Below are 18706 nucleotides of genomic sequence, written 5' to 3'. Positions count from 1 at the left end.
CCCACCCCAGTAGCACAGGGCAAATGGTCAGGGCTTCAGCCTGCCTCACCCAGACAGCTGGGAACATGGCCTTTGGGCCTCCACTTTCACATACCTTCAGCAATTACAGATCTTCTTATCTTTTTAAATACTTTTAAATTTTTCAGTTAAAATTTACATACAGTGAGGTATATAGATTTTTTTTTTTTTTTTGAGACAGAGCTTCAAGCTGTCACCCGAGGTAGAGTGCTGTGGCATCACAGCTCTTAGCAACCTCCAACTCCTGGGCTTAAGTGATTCTCTTGCCTCAGCCTCCAAGTAGCTGGGACTACAGGCACCTGCCACAATCCCCTGGCCACTTTTTGGTTATAGTTGTCATTGTTGTTTGGCAGGCCTGGGCTGGATTTGAACCCTCCAGCTCTGGTATATGTGGCTGGTGCCTTAGCCCCTTGAGCTATAGGCGCCGAGCTGAGATATATAGATCTTAATATGCAATTTGATAAGTTTTTAAAATCGTATGTGTATTTGTGTAACTAACAATACCTGGCCAGTCCCCACCACCCATAGGCAGCACTGTTCTGATGTCTATGAGCTAAGTTGGTTTGGAAGAATGTACTTATTTTTAAGACTACATTTATCTGTTCTTCCTTGATAAAAAAAAAAAAATAGCCAAGTTTCCTTGGCTATAAAAACTAAGTCAAAGAAAATAACTTTTAGCAGGACTTTGGATTTGTCTTTGTTTCTCAAAGTTGAAATTGCTTCTTTGGTGAAATATGCGTTAAGAAGATCAGCATATTTATGAGATCCAAAGGGTAAGCCTTGGTATGCGCTGGAAAACCCTTGCTCTTTGGGATTCCATTAGTTTAAAAGAATAGTCCTTAAGAACCTATATTTTACATTGTTGCTGGTTTCAGAGAATGTAGGCCTTCCTGGACAAACCATGTAACATTTCTGAACATCAGGTTGCTCTGTGAGAAAATGGTGATAATAATTAAATGGTTATTGTATGAGTTACATAACTTAACAGAGATAGTGTACTGGCCACATGGCAGGCCTTCCCTTCTCCTTTGTTTTATGGTCAACTTTCTAACATATATGTTTTTCTGGCTTTGGCTGGGAAGATTTATTAACTATATTAGAAAGACTGGCATTGATCGTGTATTTCTGATGCCAGTTATCTTCAGGACACTTTTTGTATGTTGCAACTTTGTAGAAGCTTCTCTTCAGCTTGGCTGTCTACTTCTAACTGTCCAGGCAGTGAGGGTCATCTAAAAGTGTTCTCCTATAGTCCTATTGGTCTTGTCCCCCAACCCTGATAGATGCTCACCAATTCTCTTGAGATAAATAGTAGGTACGAGAGGTGCTTGTATATACAGAAGGATAAAAATGATTGCAACCAAATAACATCAGTCTTATCAGTCATTTAGAGAAATATCAAACCTGGATTCTAAAATTGATTAATAAAAACCTATCAGGTCAAAACCACATCTAAAAAGGTCAAAATTGGCAAAGGTACACAGAGATGATACACAAGAGGAAACCAACAAAGCCAATACAGAAGATGTTCATTCTTTCTAGTAATCAGGAAAATGCACATTAAAGCTATAGTGAGATACAGTTTTATACCCATCAGATGGGCAAACATCAAAAAAGCCTGACAATTACAGACGCTAGTGAGATGCCAGGTGAACAGAAACACTCATGCATTTCAAGTGTAGGTATAAATTTCTATAATCCTTTAGAAGATTTAACTAGTGAAGTTCCTGGTCCAGATGTTCCTCATAGCTTGTTTGGAGTAACTATAAATCTCAAACAACCCAAACATCCATCATTTGGGGATCAAATAAATAAAGTGTGGTATGGAATACAATATTGCATATAAAATGAATGAACCAGATCTGTATGAATTAATCAAAAGAACAATATTGAGTACAATCACGAGTTGCAAAATGATGAATATTATAAGATTTCATTTAAGAAACCTTTTGGAAAGATAAAAGGACTAGACCTTGTTGACAGATTCATATGTTTGTTTAGGACAAGGTTGACTGGGTAGGAGGGACCGGACAGAGAAGAACGGGACTGGAAAGTCCAATTTAATTTTCTATTGATTTAATGATAATAACAACAAAGGATAAACCACCAAATATTAATATTTAGTACTTCTGTATCAGTGGTTCTCAAAATCAGTGGTTCCCATAGCATTTGGCGTCACTTTAGAAATACAAATTCTCAGGCTCCCATTCCAACCTGCTACATCTGAAACGTTTGAGGGTGGGACCCAGGGAACTGTTTTTAAAAACCTTCACGCTACCACTGTTTATAGATGACGAAAACATGAATGAATACTATGGTATTCTCCGTGATTTTCTACATTATTAAAATTAAGAATTTAATAGCATCAAGCTTTTTTTCCTCTTCTCCCAAAGTCCTTTAGGAGTCTTAAGTTTCAATCCCATAACTAAAGTCTTATTAAGAGCATAAACTTCTTACTGCCACATAAAGTTCTCCAATGTGGGCAGATTTCTTAATATCAAGCAAACAGTAGAGGAATAAATGGATAGATGTCATGAGTTATTATCTGAATGTGAATTGTCCAGTCAGTTCAACCTAAAAAATCTGGTACTTCCTGATACTTCTCCCATTATCGTCAATGACAAATATCTTTCAAGCATTGAATACATCAAGACAATGTGTTGATGATAATGTAAGGACATAAGATTTAAATTATGTCTTTAGAAAATAATCTAATTGGAGGGTCAGCATGTGAATAGAGAAAATTAGCAAAAGGAGAATACCCCATTGTCAGAGGTATGGCAAAAACAGCTACTGCATGGAATTTCACAGAAGGCAGAAGGCTATATTTCAAGGAATGATGTGAACAAAGGACGTGTATAGTACTTCAAAGGTTCATGTAAGTCATCTTTGTTCAAATTGAGGGTATGGAATGTTAGGCAGAATCTTAATTGTTATTATATAGATGAATGAAACCATTAAAAATTTTTGAGAAAAGGCCGGGTGTGGTGGCTCATGCTTGTAAAAGGTCAGGTGTGGTGGCTCTGGGAGACTGACGTGGGCAGATGGCCTGAACTCTCGAGTTTGAGACCAGCCTCGGCTAGAGCGAGACCCTGTCTCTTAAAACAGCCAGTTGTTGTGGCAGGTGCCTGTAGTCCCAGCTACTCGAAAGGCTTAGGCAAGAGGATTACTTAAGCCCAAGAGCCTGAGGTTGCTGTGAGCTGTGACATCACAGCACTCAACCAGGGGAGACAAAGCAAGACAAATGAGGTGATCTGTGTATGCAAAAACATTATCCCAAGAAGATAAATTTAGCTCAAGAGTCAAAGATAGACTAAGGGCAAGATGTTTAGGAAGGAGCTATCAGGTCCTTCAAAGAAATTGAGGATTTAGATGGTGAAACAGAGCATTCAGTGTGGGGTGAAGAAAAGTGAAAAAGGAATATGAAAATCTGAGAATAATAATGTAATGGAATGTGTTAGTTGCTTATTGCTGCTGCTGTTGAAAACTACCTGGAGTTTAGTGATTTAAAATAACACAAATGTATTATTTTATATCTTTGGAGGTCAGAGTCTAAAATAGTTCTCACTGAGCTAAAACCAGGGTGTTGGCAGGGCTGTGTGGAATCTCTCGCCTTTTCTACCTTTTATAGGTTGCTTGCACCTCTTGGTTCAAGGCCCCTTCTGTCTTCAAATCTCTCTTTGACTATAACTCCCCTGCTTTCCTCTTTCCCTACAAGGACCCCTGTGATTCCATTGGGCCCACCCAGATGATTAAGGATAATCTCCTTATCTCAAGATCTGTAACTTAATCATACCTGCAAAGACCTTTTGCCATTTAAACATACCACAGTCAAACATTCCAGAGATTAGGGCTAGGACATCTCTGGGGAATCTTACTTTGCCTGCCACATGGGTTATTATAACTTGATGCTTGCCTAAGATTTGGAAGAGATATGAAAAAGCCTCTTACTTTCACTTCACTCATCTGTAACACAGAGGTGGAAAGGGCGTGATGGTGGGATTCCCTTCTAAGCCCAACATTCTAGCTCTGTGAGGACGAGGATTTTTATCTGTCTTACTCACTACCGTGTCTTCATTGCCTAGAACAGTGACTGGTACATAAAGGCACTCAGTGATCTGTTGAAGAAAGTATTTAGTGCAGAATGAATGAACGAGTCAAAGTAAAGTTTGGAAAAAGCTATGGGGGAGAATTTTTCCTCAGCTCCTGTATGTAGTGTTAAGTTCTAGTTTTCTTGGTGAAGCATGGTTTTTGTCTAGAATCCTGTCATTACCATGGAGACACTGGGAGTCTGGGAGAGAAAGATAGCTATGGTTTGTAGTCTATTCCTTTTCTCCCTTGCTTTTAGTCTCCATGCTGAGCATCCTTTGAACTGGGAATGGGGAAATACATTGGGATTGATGTTTGACCTCAGTAAATGTCTGGGGCAGCTGCTTATTGAAGAAGACATTTTCAATGTGGCAGTGATCAGTTGCCCTGAACCCAGCTGTCACATTCCATGCTGCTCACCCAGCAAGAGTCAAGTCTTGCCCTTTGCATTCCTAAAAGAACAATCAACTCTATGAGGACATAATATCCATTTATGCTGTGCAACATGCTAGTGAAATAGAAAACAGTCTTCTTTGTGCTTAAAAAAATAGCATGGGGTATCTATGTCTGGGGGTATAGGTAGCCAACAGGTAGGCGGAAGTGAATGGACTTTCTGGTATGCAAGCTAACATTTTTAGGGGTGTAGCGTCTCGTATATGAAGTCTGACATATACTACATACTTACAATAGAAACTGTCATTGAAAGCTGATATTTAAAAGGCTGGTGAGCAGTTAACTTTATTTGAAGACAGTCAACAAATTTATTTAAAGGAGCGATAGATGATAGCAAAGAAAGGACTTTACATGAACACAAGATGTTAGAGGGCACTAGTCATGATCAGCATCCTTGCAAGGCATAGAATTAAACTGCTTTTTGTCTTTTGTGATCTTGAACAAACCATCCCTTTTCTTCTATTTTTATGTATTGTTTTTATCAGTGTTCTTTTTAAAATGTCATTCATCTAGTGACAGGGGCACATGTACCTATTAGATACATAATTGTCCCTCAGTGTCCATGGAGAATTGACTCCAGGACACTATTCCATGCCCCCATATTAAAATCAAGTCCCTTATGTAATAAAATAGCATAGCATTTGCATATAACCCATGCTCATCCTCCTGCAATCTTTAAATCATCTCTATATTACTTACATCTAATATAGTGTAACTGTTGTGTAAATAGTTGTTATGCTATGGTTTTTTATTTGTGTTATTTTTACTGTTGTATTATTTTTAATTTTTTTCCAAATATTTTGGATTACAGTTGGACACAGAGGGCTAACTATATTTTCCTGGTCTAATAGTCTCTTGAGAGATCTTGCTTGGTTTTTTAAATAACAATTATATTCCATGAATCATCCCCTATGCCAATTAATTTCTATTATCTAAGGTGTGGTGGCTCATGCCTGTGACCCTAGCATTTTGGGAAGCCCAGGGAGGAGGTTAGCTTGAGGCCAGGAGCTTAAGGACCAGCCTGAGCAACACAACAAGACCCCATTTTCTTTTTTTTTTTATCAATAATTTTTTTTATTTTATTGTTAAATCATAGCTGTGTACACTAGTGCAATTGCCTGTACCCATTCCAAGATGCACCATAGATGTGGCCCCACCCATTACCCTCCCTCCACCAAAACCTCCCCCCCTCCCTTCCCCTTCCTTGGCCCTTTCCCCATAGTCTTGTGCTATAGTTGGGTTATAGTCTTCATGTGAAAGCTAAAATTTAGCTTCATAGTAGGGCTGAGTACATTGGATACTTTTTCTTCCATTCCTGAGATACTTTGCTAAGAATATGTTCCAGCTCCATCCATGTAAACATGAAAGAGGTAAAGTCTCCATCTTTCTTTAAGGCTGCATAGTATTCCATGGTATACATGTACCACAATTTGCTAGTCCATTTGTGGAAGACCCCATTTTCTAAAAAAGAAAAAAAAAAAAGGAAAAATAGCCAGACATGGTGGCGCATGCCTATTGTCCTAGCTACTTGGGAATCTAAGGCAGAAGATTACTTGAGCCCAGGAGTTTGAGGTTACAGTGAGCTATGATGGTACCACTGCACTCTAGCCTGGGCAACAAAGCAAGACCCTGTTTTTTTAAAAAAAAAAAAAAGGTAGAGAAATGATTACTTACTAAAAAGATGAAAAATTCATTGTTGAAAGGCTTCATTTTGTGGAGTTGCCTAATGGCAAAAACCTTAATGTTAGAGGGGAAAAAAATGAATAGTAAAGACCTATGTTCATGGGACTGTGCAAAGTAGGTTTCAAAGCCTGCGAGTAAGACTTCTGCAGACGGAACAGATGTATCCCCATTCTATGAACAATTTCATCAGAAACACCTATAAAAATACACAGCTGAGCTCAAGGAAGAGCAAACCCCAAATGCCAGAAACAAAGAGGGGAACCCAAAGTAAGGAAAATGAGTGACCAAAAGCAGATGGGCTGACAGAGACCTGAGATTGAGCGTGGTAGGATGACATCTGCAGGCCATGAGACGAGCCACTCCTCAGGTGCAGAACAGGGCAGGGTGAGCTGAAACTGAACTCAGGGAAGACCCAGGTCTGTGGATATACTTCCCATGGAGCTGGGCTTAGCAAAACTCCACCAACAGCCAGGAGAAGCAGCCAGGAAGCTTGCCCTGTTGCCTGTTAACTGAGAGATAGAAGAGACAGACGTTGACCATGAAGACACACCTGTGCTGTACACAAGTCAGGAGTTCAAGTTCCCAGCCCCAGTACAGTGCCAGACACTCCAAGAACTGCTAGATGTGGACATTTTATTATTTAGAACATGGGACTCTTTGGAAAATAGCACTCTTACGGAAAACAATCCCTGCTAAAAACGAACTTAGAGTCAAAATTAAGTATTGATACAGCCAAACAGATAAAGGAAGGAGAATATGCACTGGTATTTAAAGGATGGAGGAAAAGAGGAAAGATGGGTTTGAAAAAAGAACCAAATAGAAATTCTAGAAATGAATAATACAGTTATTGGACAGCACAAACACTATTGCCTGAGTTGAAGATTGTGAAAAATGTCATACCGTATTTTGCCATGTACATTGTTCAATTTTTGCCTATTTTTTTTTTTTTTTACTGTTTCAGGTTCTTTGAGGGTACAAAGAATTAGGTAACACTGATTGCATTTGTTAGGTAAAGTCCCTCTTACAATTGCATCCCGCCCCCAAGAGGTGTGCCATACACCATGTCCCCACCCCCCCTCACCTCTCCCTGCTCTCTCGTTCCCCTGCCCCTCACCATGAATTGATTTGAGTTTTTCTCTTATGAGGGTATGTATTAGATTGCCTGCTGGATTCATAGTAGAATTGAGTGCATTGAATTCTTGCTTCTCCATTCTTGTGATACTTTACTAAGAAGAATTTTGCCCACATTTTTGAGGGAAAAATAAAGATGTGCATTATACATGGTAGTACTAATTCCTTATCTATATAAAGGTTTTTCTTTTATTTATGCTTATGTGTTAAAAGTGACTCTAGAAGGCAATAATAATATTTGTATGCAAAATAATACCCTGGAATACAGTACTAGTACCCCCTGTGCACTACCCCCCTCCCTGGCCACACTCTCACCAAGCGGGCGCCACAGCTGCAGGAGCCTCCAGTCCACCCAGCCAATCATGCTGGACACTGCCACTGCCACCATCTTGGAAGCAGGCACATAGGCTGATGTTATGTTGCTGTGGCTATGTCGTGACCTTGGCACAAGGAGGGTGGAAATGGCCGTGCAGTGGTGCCGTCTTCACTAGTGAGAGGCACGAGGCGCAGAGCTGGTCCCCACCCCACAGAGAATCCAGGCGCGAAGCCAGGCCTCAGAGAACACAGGCATCAGAAAACTCAGGCATCGGGGGCGGCGCCTGTGGCTCAAGGAGTAGGGCGCCAGTCCCATATGCCGGAGGTGGTGAGTTCAAACCCAGCCCTGGCCAAAAATCAAAAAAAAACTCAGGCATCAGAGAACCCAGGTATCGAAACGAGAGAGGTCTGGATGACCTGAGCTCCCTACCTCTTCCAACTTTCCCCTCCCAGCCCCCCCTTGTCCTCCTATCTTCTCATTTACTCTTCCCACCCATGTCCCTCTGTGGGAACTTGGCCACAGCCACTCTGCTGAGAACCTCATCAGGCCTATTTCCTGGGAAGCTTGTGTGAGGGGCCAGGACTGGCCCTGTCTGCCCTGGGATCCCCACAGTAGGTCCCTGCCCTTTTCAGGCTGCTTCATCTCTCCTGTTCAGGTGATTAAAGTTTAAGTTGAAATTGGTTTTAATAAAGGGAGATCTGTGGGGACCTTCCTCAAGTCTAGTGAAGAAGCCTTGGTTTGTTTGTTTGTTGGAGTCACTGTGTCACCCTGGCTAGAATGCAGTGGCCTCATCATAGCTCACTGAAGCTTCAAATTCCTGGGCTCACAATTCTGCCTCAACTTCCCGGAACTATAAGCACACATCACCTCACCTAGCTGTCTTTTCTATTTTTTGTAGAGACAGGATCTCACTCTTGCTCAGGCTGGTCATGAACTCCCGAGCTCACAGAATCCTCCTGCCTCAACCTCCCAGACTACTAGGATTACAGGTGTGAGCCACAGCGCCTGGTCAGAAGCTTCAATACTGAAATGGAAGTTGCTACAGACTCATTGGACTAGGCCATATTTTGGTGCTGCTTTTCTAGTAGGAGTTGATGCTCCCTGGCCCACTCATAAACCATTTTATATCCTCATCTCTTTCAACTCTTCCTCCAATCCCAAATCATCACTCAGTCACCCGGTTTACAGATCACTGACTAGGTTAAGAGCATTCATAGCCAGCAACCACGGACCACCGTGACTTTGACCTAATTTTCAAGGGACTTCAGTGACTGAATCTAAGCAGCATTATTGTTATACTAGTCTTGATTCCAGAAAATACATTGTTCAGCTAATTTTATTTCTTTTAAGATTCTGAAAAATCTATCTCACTGTCAATTTCTGGTGATAGAATGATGGACTAAAACGTCAATATAGTTTGATTACTGGTCATTTAATATGCAGCTGGGGTTTTGTGTCTTTATATTTTTGAGTGAGCCGGGGCTCTCTCTTTACTGTCTTGCTTAGAACATTGTTTCACACAGCTGCAATCACTAATAGAATATCAACATACACTTTTTGTACTGTGTAATTATCATAGCAGTTTTGCCTAGCAGTTTCTGTATCTGTTTTAAACTCATCTTCCTTAATTTTAGGAATTTAAACTTTGTCTTTTTAAAGAAGTTAAAGCCATTGATTAGAGAAAAAGAAATATTGAAATGTCATCATTTCTGAGAAGCTTTCTCTTTTACATTAAGTGTCCTTTCAGCACTCCAAGCAACCCCTGGGCATCTGGATCACACTCGCCTACTGTGCTATAAGTGTATGTTGTATACACTGCTTGGTCTTCATTCTGGGCTCTCTCAGGGTAGTCATTTGCTCGGTTTGTATCACTCTTTGATACATAGTAGGCACTACCATATTTGTTGTGTGAATGGATGAATGAATGAATATAAAAACACTCTTTGCGCCCAAAGCTCAGTGGTTAGGGCTCCAGCCACATACATCGAGGCTGGAGGGTTCAAAGCTAGCCCGGGTCTGCTAAACAACAATGACAACTGCAACAAAAAAGTAGCTGGGCATTGTGGCGGGTGCCTGTAAACCCAGCTACTCAGGAGGCTGAGGCAAGAGAATCTCTTAAGCCCAAGAGTTTGAGGTTGCTGCGAGCTGTGGCACCACAGCACTCTACCGAGGGCAACATAGTGAGATTCTGTCTCAAAAAAAAAAAAAAAAATACAAAACTGGGCAGCACCTGTGGCTCAAGGAGTAGAGTGCTGGCCCCATATACTGGGTGTGGCGGGTTCAAGCCCGGCCTCGGCCAAAACTGCAAAAAAAAAACCTAAGTTATATTCTATGTTAGACCCAGTGACCTTCAAGTGGTTCTCATCAGTGATATTTCAAGTGAACATTCCTATTTACAATCCAGACACTTGTGACCGTAGACAAAAGCTTTCCTATACATTTAGTCACTGAGGTTGGAACATCTAGAAATGTGTCAGCTTTTTTCAAGAGCTATAGAGTATACAAAAATAAGAGGGAGTTAAGCTAAGGGCAACAAAAAGGTATAGAGTAACTGGATAATTCTGCTTTTTATTTTTTAACTACTTAACCTCCCTTTGTTCCATCAGAGGGAAAAAGGGAAAGATGTTAACGTTATGAAACTACATCAGACAAGAATGTATTTTCCCTTCCTTGTTCTATTATCCTACAGGAGAATTTTATATTCTTTTCTTAAAGCTAAGAGACTAAACTGAGAAATAAGGATGGACCATCCACACAGAAGTAAGGACTGCATATTCCTAAAGTGTAATCAGTTAGAGGATCATAGCTGATTCTACTGATACTAAATTGCAGAAGCAAGGAAAGAATGAAATTGGTAATAAAGAGGAGGCAAAAGTAAGTTGAAGGTCTTTGTAAGACTAAGGTAATAACTCAAAATGAAGTGAAAACTAGTAAAGTACACTTCCAAACATCTTCTGGTCTATTTGAAATAAAACTCAGCCTATTACTTCCTGTTGTGATTTTTCCGTAACCTCTTTTCCCAAAAATAAGTCTGTTGAAGGTAAAATAATTTTCAAGGGCAGAAGTTTCCAAAGACGTTGGACGACATCCCTACACTGAGAATTACTTTGACCCTAATGATTCTCTTCCATTTCTTCCATGATCCGGTCCTGTTTCATTTTTAGTAAAAAGCATTTAGCCCGTTTGAAATACCAACATAAGATGTTCATTTTTATTATATGCTTTATTTGAAATGTACTCAGAATTTGTTGTTTATAATCAAAAGTTATGGAAAATATTCACTTTAAATGTCATTTCTAATCATTTTATCCAAAAGGCCAGGTGAAATCACAGAATTCAAAATAGTGTCAGCCCCAAGAATTAGTAACATTTGAATTCTTATGAGTAAAAAAAAAAAATGCAGTTCTTGATACAGACAGCTAGTTCAAATGCTGAGTGAGGGGTTTTGTTTTGTAGCCTATTATTATTTTAAAGCCCATGTAGACTATCTACTGTAAACACACTTTGATTTGTATCAGTAGGTGCAGTCACAGAAAAAAAATTGTCACTTTTCTCTCCTTATGCCAGGTTGTCGGTGTAGCCCAGGCCATCAACAAGAAATCGGGAAATGGTGGGACGTTTACTGAAAAAGATGAGAAGGTACCAAAACCTGTGTGTGGCATGATGCCAGTTTGGAAGATGTTTTCTCTTTGTGGTGTAGAGACTTCTATGTTGGAATTGTTGGTCACAAAAAAAGCATGGCTGAAAATGATCTGACATGTTCAGAGACGTATCTTAGGCTGAACGCGGGGTTGATTTGCCCTGTGAGTACCTATGTTAATCCATCGGTAGAAGTCCCTATATTCCCTCCTTGCTGCGCTACCCAGGCTCTGCTGGGCTGTGCACTCTGGGGCCACCCAGAAGGTCACTTGCAGTATTTTAACTGTCTCATTTAACTTTCATCACTGCTATAGAGATCCAACCTTGAGTAAAACCCATAAAAGCACTGATCCAAGTTCAGCACTGCTGGTTGGCTACAAATTAGAATTGCCTCCTGGTGAAGCAAATTTCCAAATGTTTTATAAGCCCTGCACAGACGATAGGGCGCCAAGGTGTGAATTCAGGGCAGGTGATGTGAATTGAGCTTCAGAAAGAGCAGCAGTCAGCATTCGTTCATTGCTGTTCTCCTCCAACTCTGAAGCAGAGTGCCTTCCATGTACCGCACCGACGTGCTTCCCCTCTAAGGATGAAAGCTGGAAACCGCTTTTTAACTTCATTCTGAGACCAGGTCTTGTTATTTGTCTGGTGAATATGCAATTATATGTAAGTGATAGCCAACTGAAATCTTCCTGTGCTCAGCCCATTTATGTTTATGTTGTTCACCTGAAAAGTAGTAGGAGCTTTTGAATTTGGAAGACATTCGTATAAGACGGTTATTTTTAGCTTAGGGCTATCAGCTGGATTGGCCCCCATGTTAGTTACCCCGTTTTAATAGCTTCCGAATATATAGCAAGTGTTTTTTAAAATCAAAGTAATAGACATCTAGGGCCCTCTTCTGTTAATGACACCTGAAGATATTTGGTGGGAAAACATGTTCTTAGACTGGCTTTCTCTTCCGTCATTATGTTTATAGTCCATTAATGTAAACCCTCTTGCGTGGATTTGCAATATTTAGGCTCTATCGCATCTTGGCAAAATAAATCCATAATTGTGCCATCTAAAGAGTCAGTTGAATCAGCAATTAATATAATTATGAGCACATTGCCCTAGTGTAGCTTAATGAAGATAATAGACCATAAGTAAACTAATATTTGCAACTTTACATGTATTTAACTTTATGTTTTTATTGCCAATATACTCCTCACAAGCCTGTGAACTTTCATTTGCTGTGGTAGTAAGTTTCAAGCTATTTATATAATTTCAGCATAGATCCAAGTCTTAATATCATTCAGACGTTACAATAAATTTTTCATAGATGAATTGCAATTTTGAATGATATAAAGAGGTCATTACCTTAGTCTCTCTCCTTTCTCCCTATTAATTAATAATCTAACCATGACCTTAGGATGCTGTGCTGACACAACTTCTAATTCTACCATTTAGCTTAGTTCGTATCATTCTAATTTTATGCAGAACAAACATCTACACTTCTGGCTTTCTAATTGTAAATATTTTGGATGTCTATTATCTTACCTGTTTTCTAGGACTTTGCTGCTTATTTGGCATTTTGTGGGATTGTTCTTCATAATGCTAAACTCTATGAGACTTCACTGCTAGAGAACAAGAGAAATCAGGTAAGTGTGATTACTAAAGAGAAGAATATAGAAATTTATCCAAGTAACGTATACAGATGATTAAAAATTCAAATAGTACAGATTCAGCTTCTAAATATGTGAGCTGTTTATTTTTTATAGTCATTTCCATTTCTTCTTTTCCACGCTTATTTACTTTATCACTGTTAGATAATAGTCATTAACTTGGGGGATGAGGATTTATTTGACTTATACTATCCCTTACTTGCCATTACCCTTATCCTAGCACTATCATCATATCGCTGTTTTAAGCTATAGCAGTGGCATTTGTGGTGCTACATAAAGCTTTTAGTTCTTGGTCTGTCCATAATAGATTCCCTACTTTTATAAGAAGAGCATCTTAGCACCTCTGTTCCCTTCATCTTTCTTACCAACTACTCCTTAATCCCGCTTCTCCATCCTTCCATTAACATATTGCCCACACTGGGTAACAAATGTGTTGTTCTACAACCAGAATGAATTTTTCTTAAGCTTTTTCTAGGTTAATTCTAAAGTTGCTGTTTAAAAAAAAGTATTTATAAATACTATGATGATGTAAATGTTGTTATTATTCCCCTTTTTATACAGCTTTAAGTTTTTCCCGAGGTTTCTGAATTTCTTTCTTTTTTTCCTTGACTGCTCTAGCGTGGCCTCGTGTTCTTGGTTTTTCCCCCGAAAATCTCCATTACATTAGGCATTCTGGTCAGTTCCTCTTTTCCTTGGACACATCCAAGTTGAGGTTCTCCACATTTCCTTTCGCAAGCTGAACTCTTCAGCCCTACGCCTGCTGCACAGCTGTCATAGAACTTTTCTTCCCTGCTTTCTTAGAAAGATTCCACTATTTTCTGGATCTTATGACTATTTCTTCCTAGGTTTACCTCCTGTTTCATTGTGGTATATTCTCAATTAACTATTTACAAAGGGCTTGGTGAGGTGCGCTTCCTGAGTCCTTGTGTGTATGAAAATATCTGTCACCCCATCCTGCCACCGTGGCTCAATGTAAAATTCTAAATTGAAGAATCAGCTTCTCAGAATGTAAAGGTGGTGCTTTGTCTTGTGTTAAACATCTATGTTGTTCTGATTCTTGGCTCTTTTGTAGATTTTATATATATTACTATAATATATATTGATATATCAATAGAAATTGTATGATACTTTTTATATTATATATGGATATATTTTGAATATTCGTCTATATAAGCTTTTCAGATTTTTTTATCTTTGCTTTTGTAACTTAATTTCACAAAGTGACCCTTTTCTCCTTCATTATGCTGGTACTATTATGTCAGCTTATTCCTTTCGATCAGAAGACTTAAGTAAGCCCTTTGGTCTATGCAATTCTTTTTTTATTATTTCCTTGATAATCTTGACCCTCTATTTTCTCCGGTTAGCACTGGTGTTAGTAAGACACTGGACGTTCAACTGCTGTATACCCCACACTGCTCTCCCTGCTCCGTTTTTGCCGTACTTTCATCCAGTCCCATTCTACAAACCCAGATGTGATCAGATTACTTCTCTCCTGCAGTGCAACATGGTCCAAACTCTTCAAAAGACATACAGGGCTTTTTGGATTCTCTTTCTGTTTAACTCTGGAATCTCATCTCTCAGTTCTTTACATAAAACAATCAAAACTTTCAATATGCTACTTTCTCTCAATTCTAATATTTTTGCCTGAAATACTTTCCTTCCCTACTTTACCCGAATGATTCCTTCTCATCTTTCAGACCTCCTCTAGGATAGTGTCACCTCTAATGAATTTTCTGTAATACTTTCTCTCCTTTCGTCATATAAATGCTTTGTGAGATTAGAGTAACTTTTATGGGGTTTAGAAAAAAGAGAAATTACAGAAAAAAAACCACACACACACAAAGGAAACTCTTAAAACTTTGTTTACTTTGTATAATATTAATAACTACTATGCTTTATAAATATTGATAATGTTGACGAATGTTGATCTCAGAATTTTGAAACAATATTGCTAGTGTAGTCTGTGATATATTATGATATAGTATCATAATATGTATATCTGATTATGATACATTATCAGATACTGTTCAAAATGCTTTATAAATATTAACCTATTTAATCCTCTCAACAGCTCTATGATTTTGGTACTGTTAATATTGCAATGTTTAGGGAACTTGCCCTAGGTTACAAAGTTAGCAGGAAAGGAAGTCAGGATTAAAAACTGATTACTCTGGCTTCAGAGCCTGTCCTCTTAACAATTTTATTAACTATATTAACAATCAATAGGCAATTTTATTAATTAGCAGAGACGTTTAATACTTGAATGCAGACTTGGTCACATTTCTCTTCCCTACTTTAATGGTCACAGCCTGCTAAATTATATAAGCAATTTATAGCCCGTATAAATCATTGTCCTTTAATAATTACAAACAACTGCTAAATAATAAGCTCTTAATCTTTTTGTCTAGGTGCTGCTTGACCTTGCTAGCTTAATTTTTGAAGAACAACAATCTTTAGAAGTAATTCTGAAGAAAATAGCTGCCACTATTATCTCCTTCATGCAGGTGCAGAAATGCACCATTTTCATAGTGGATGAAGATTGCTCCGTGAGTACAGAGTATGACTTTTTTTTTTAGAAAGACAGAAACTTATGTTCCTGTAAACACTGCTCTTAAACCTCGTTTTGGCCTCAGAACCCTCTCTCAAACCCAACTGTGCATGGGAATAGACAGGAGCCATTCAAGTTGAAGAAAGGAGGGATGGAGGGTGCCTTCAGAGCCCCCTTCACCTCTGTGCCCCCCTCCCCAAATAGTTACTGTGGGTAGGTGTGTGTGCTGCTTCTGTCAATGGCTATCCTGTCTGGATGGAAAATGCTTTGCCATTACAGTGTGCTGACTTTATATGGTCAGGAACAGGGATGCCCTAGTTGCTATGAACAAGTAGACCCCCTCTCTGTACACACTATTCTGAATGGGTTGGGTATCAAAATTTCTTTTTACTAGAAGTTGTCTCTAAAAATAAATAAATAAATAAATAAATAAATTCTACCAGGGGTGACAAAGTGAGACTCTGTCTCTAAAAATAAATAAATAAAATAAAATAAAATAAAAACATACTGAGTTCTTCCATCCTCAGATTAAACTGTCACTACTTTATTTCTCTTCTCTTCCAATTCTTTATTCAGCTGTAAATAGAGGATGGTTACAATATGCTATTCTGCTTTTTAAACGTAATTTCAAAAGTATGTCTCCCTATTGCTAAAATTTTCACATTTATTTTATTAACTTGTAAAATAATACTGAATGACACATCTTTTTAAGAAGGCATTTACCTGGGATTTAACAACAGCAATCAATGTATGTTTAAATGCCAAAACTTGAAGATTTTCAATATGTATAGGGAAATTTTGAAACTAATAGATTCATTAACATCTGATGGAGAAAAATAAAACCCAAATCGTACTCAAAAAAGCATTCTTGCAAGTTAAGATCAGGATGTTGAGGATGTTATGAAATGAGTGTTTGGATCAGTTTTGCCTGAGACTAAGTAAAATATGTATTACAAATATTGGAGTCTTTAGTCTATTCCCATAGCATATATGCCTGTATGTAGGTAGTTTTTATTAACTGGTCAAATTTATTTCTCAATCTGTGTTGTAACTCTGTTTTCAGGATTCTTTTTCTAGTGTGTTTCACATGGAGTGTGAGGAATTAGAAAAATCATCTGATACTTTAACAAGGTAAAATAATCTTTATCTGTCTTTATCATAAGTATATGATATTGGCTAAATAGTCATTTCATGACCACTTTGACCTAAGATACATAAGCTATAACCTCCTGTCCCCCCAACAAATCACTTTATTTGTGAAAATACTATGTGATGTTATAAGTTCCAGAGTTTTTTGCACTGTAGTTGACCTAATGGGGAATTATTTCATATAGTGAATGGTGCTACAATTAGTGTAATCCTTAATAGGGTATTTTTATAAAGCAGTGCATTGAAGACCCAGAAATCCTATATTTTAATTATGTTTTTTAATTGGATATTGGACCCTTATGGAAAATTTCATAGACTTCTAAACTAGCTTTTCTGTTAAGTCTGTTCTGATCTGGAATCAGCCATGAAGATTTAACTAATAACAGAAGGAAGCTGATGGTCCTGAATGGACCAATAGAGGTGCCTCCTATGGCTGGAATCAGATTTGTTCTTTTCATATTTTTCATTGCTTTTTAATTTATATTTTTTCAGCTTGGCGCTTATATCTCAGGCGGCTAGGGTGCCAGCCACATACACTGGAGCTGGCAGGTTTGTATCCAGCCAAGCCAAAAAATAGCTGGGCTTCTGGGTGTTGTGGTGGGCACCTGTAGTCCCAGCTACTTGGGAAGTTGAGGCAAGCAAATCTCTTGGTCCCAGGAGTTTGAGGTTGCTGTGAGCTGTGACGCCGCGGCCCTCTACCCAGGGCAACAACTTGAGACTCTGTCTCCAAAAAAAAAAAAAAGTTGTATTTTTTCATTGTTGTTAATTATTACTAAAACTATCTGAAGTGTTTATATGATGGAGGTGATAGATGTCTTTGTCCCAATCTTACATGTACTTTTTGAAGAATTTTTAAATTGGTTTTAGAATAAGCTACCAAGTGTTCCTCCTCATATTCCTTTTTTCATCCTTAGCAAAAAACTAGGGTAGTTCACTTAAGTGATAGAATATATAAATCTGTTAGGATAAAGTGTCAGGTAGTCTTGAGTATAATGCTATTTATCGTACTGTTCATTTGTTTCAAGTTATTTTATTCCTTGTTATTTGGTGTTAAATCCAAAAGCCTCATATGGAAATAGAACATTATCTCAACTTTACTATTTTATATTAAAGTTCCAGATGCTTTTTCAGTACAATTGACCTATCAGAGAAATATTTCACATAGTGAATGATGTTGCAGTATAATCTTCAGTAACTAGTATAAGCTCTTTGGTGGTGGTGCTTTGAACATAACTTCTGGATACAGCTAGACTGCAGAACATTTTATAAGATACATGGTTGGGTCACTTCAAAAACTCGAGTGTAGGGCAGCGCCTGTGGCTCAGTGAGTAGGGTGCCTGCCCCATATACCAAGGGTGGCGAGTTCAAACCCGGCCCCAGCCAAACTACAAAAAAAAAAAATAGCCAGGTTTTGTGGTGGGTGCCTGTAGTCCCAGCTACTCAGGAGGCTGAGGCAAAAGAATTATCTAAGCCCAAGAGCTGGAGGTTGCTGTGAGCTGTGATGCCACCACACTCTATTGAGGGTGACAGAGTGAGACTCTGTCTCTTAAAAAAAAAAGTCAGTGTAATTGCAAGAAATAGATAGAGGCTACTGTGCTCGGAGACTTAGTAGCAAAATGCAAAACTTGAACAATGATCCCTGTTAAAAACAAAGCAACTATCAAAGACATTTTGGGAGAAAACTGGAAATTTGCATATGGACTGGATACTAGATGGTAATGGGGAATTATTATTATTTTTCTGGAATTAGGAAGATGTTAGTAGGAGAATGTTCTTATTTTTAGGGGATTCATATTGAAGTATTAGGGACAAAGTGACATGGTATCTGTAACTTACTTTAAAATGATTCAGGCAAAGAAAATTAGGTATATTTAAATAAATATATCTACCCATGCAACATAGATAAAGAAAATGTTACAAAATATTTAAAATTGTTGAATCTAACAGTAAGCTGTTCTCCTTCACCTTTTCTTTATATCATAAAAAAATGAGAAGAAAATATTTATAATAAAAAGTGGGAAGTAA

At 38.4% G+C, this 18706-nt stretch overlaps 1 protein-coding gene across 3 annotated transcripts in view; it reads left to right on the top strand.

Moving 5' to 3' along the window:
- Nucleotides 1–18706, top strand: part of PDE5A (phosphodiesterase 5A) — a 139741-nt gene that overhangs the window by 48697 nt on the left and 72338 nt on the right. For all 3 annotated transcript variants that reach the window (XM_053573011.1, XM_053573154.1, XM_053573088.1), the window contains 4 exons: nt 11255–11326; nt 12871–12960; nt 15393–15530; nt 16596–16663. In XM_053573011.1, coding sequence (XP_053428986.1) covers nt 11255–11326; nt 12871–12960; nt 15393–15530; nt 16596–16663 — 368 coding nt within the window. The remainder of the gene's footprint in view (nt 1–11254; nt 11327–12870; nt 12961–15392; nt 15531–16595; nt 16664–18706) is intronic.

Source organism: Nycticebus coucang, chromosome 1 (genome assembly GCF_027406575.1).
Source record: "Nycticebus coucang isolate mNycCou1 chromosome 1, mNycCou1.pri, whole genome shotgun sequence".
Lineage (NCBI taxonomy): Eukaryota > Metazoa > Chordata > Mammalia > Primates > Lorisidae > Nycticebus > Nycticebus coucang.
Note: the sequence above shows the minus strand (reverse complement) of the source record. Positions and strands in the feature narration are given on the sequence as shown.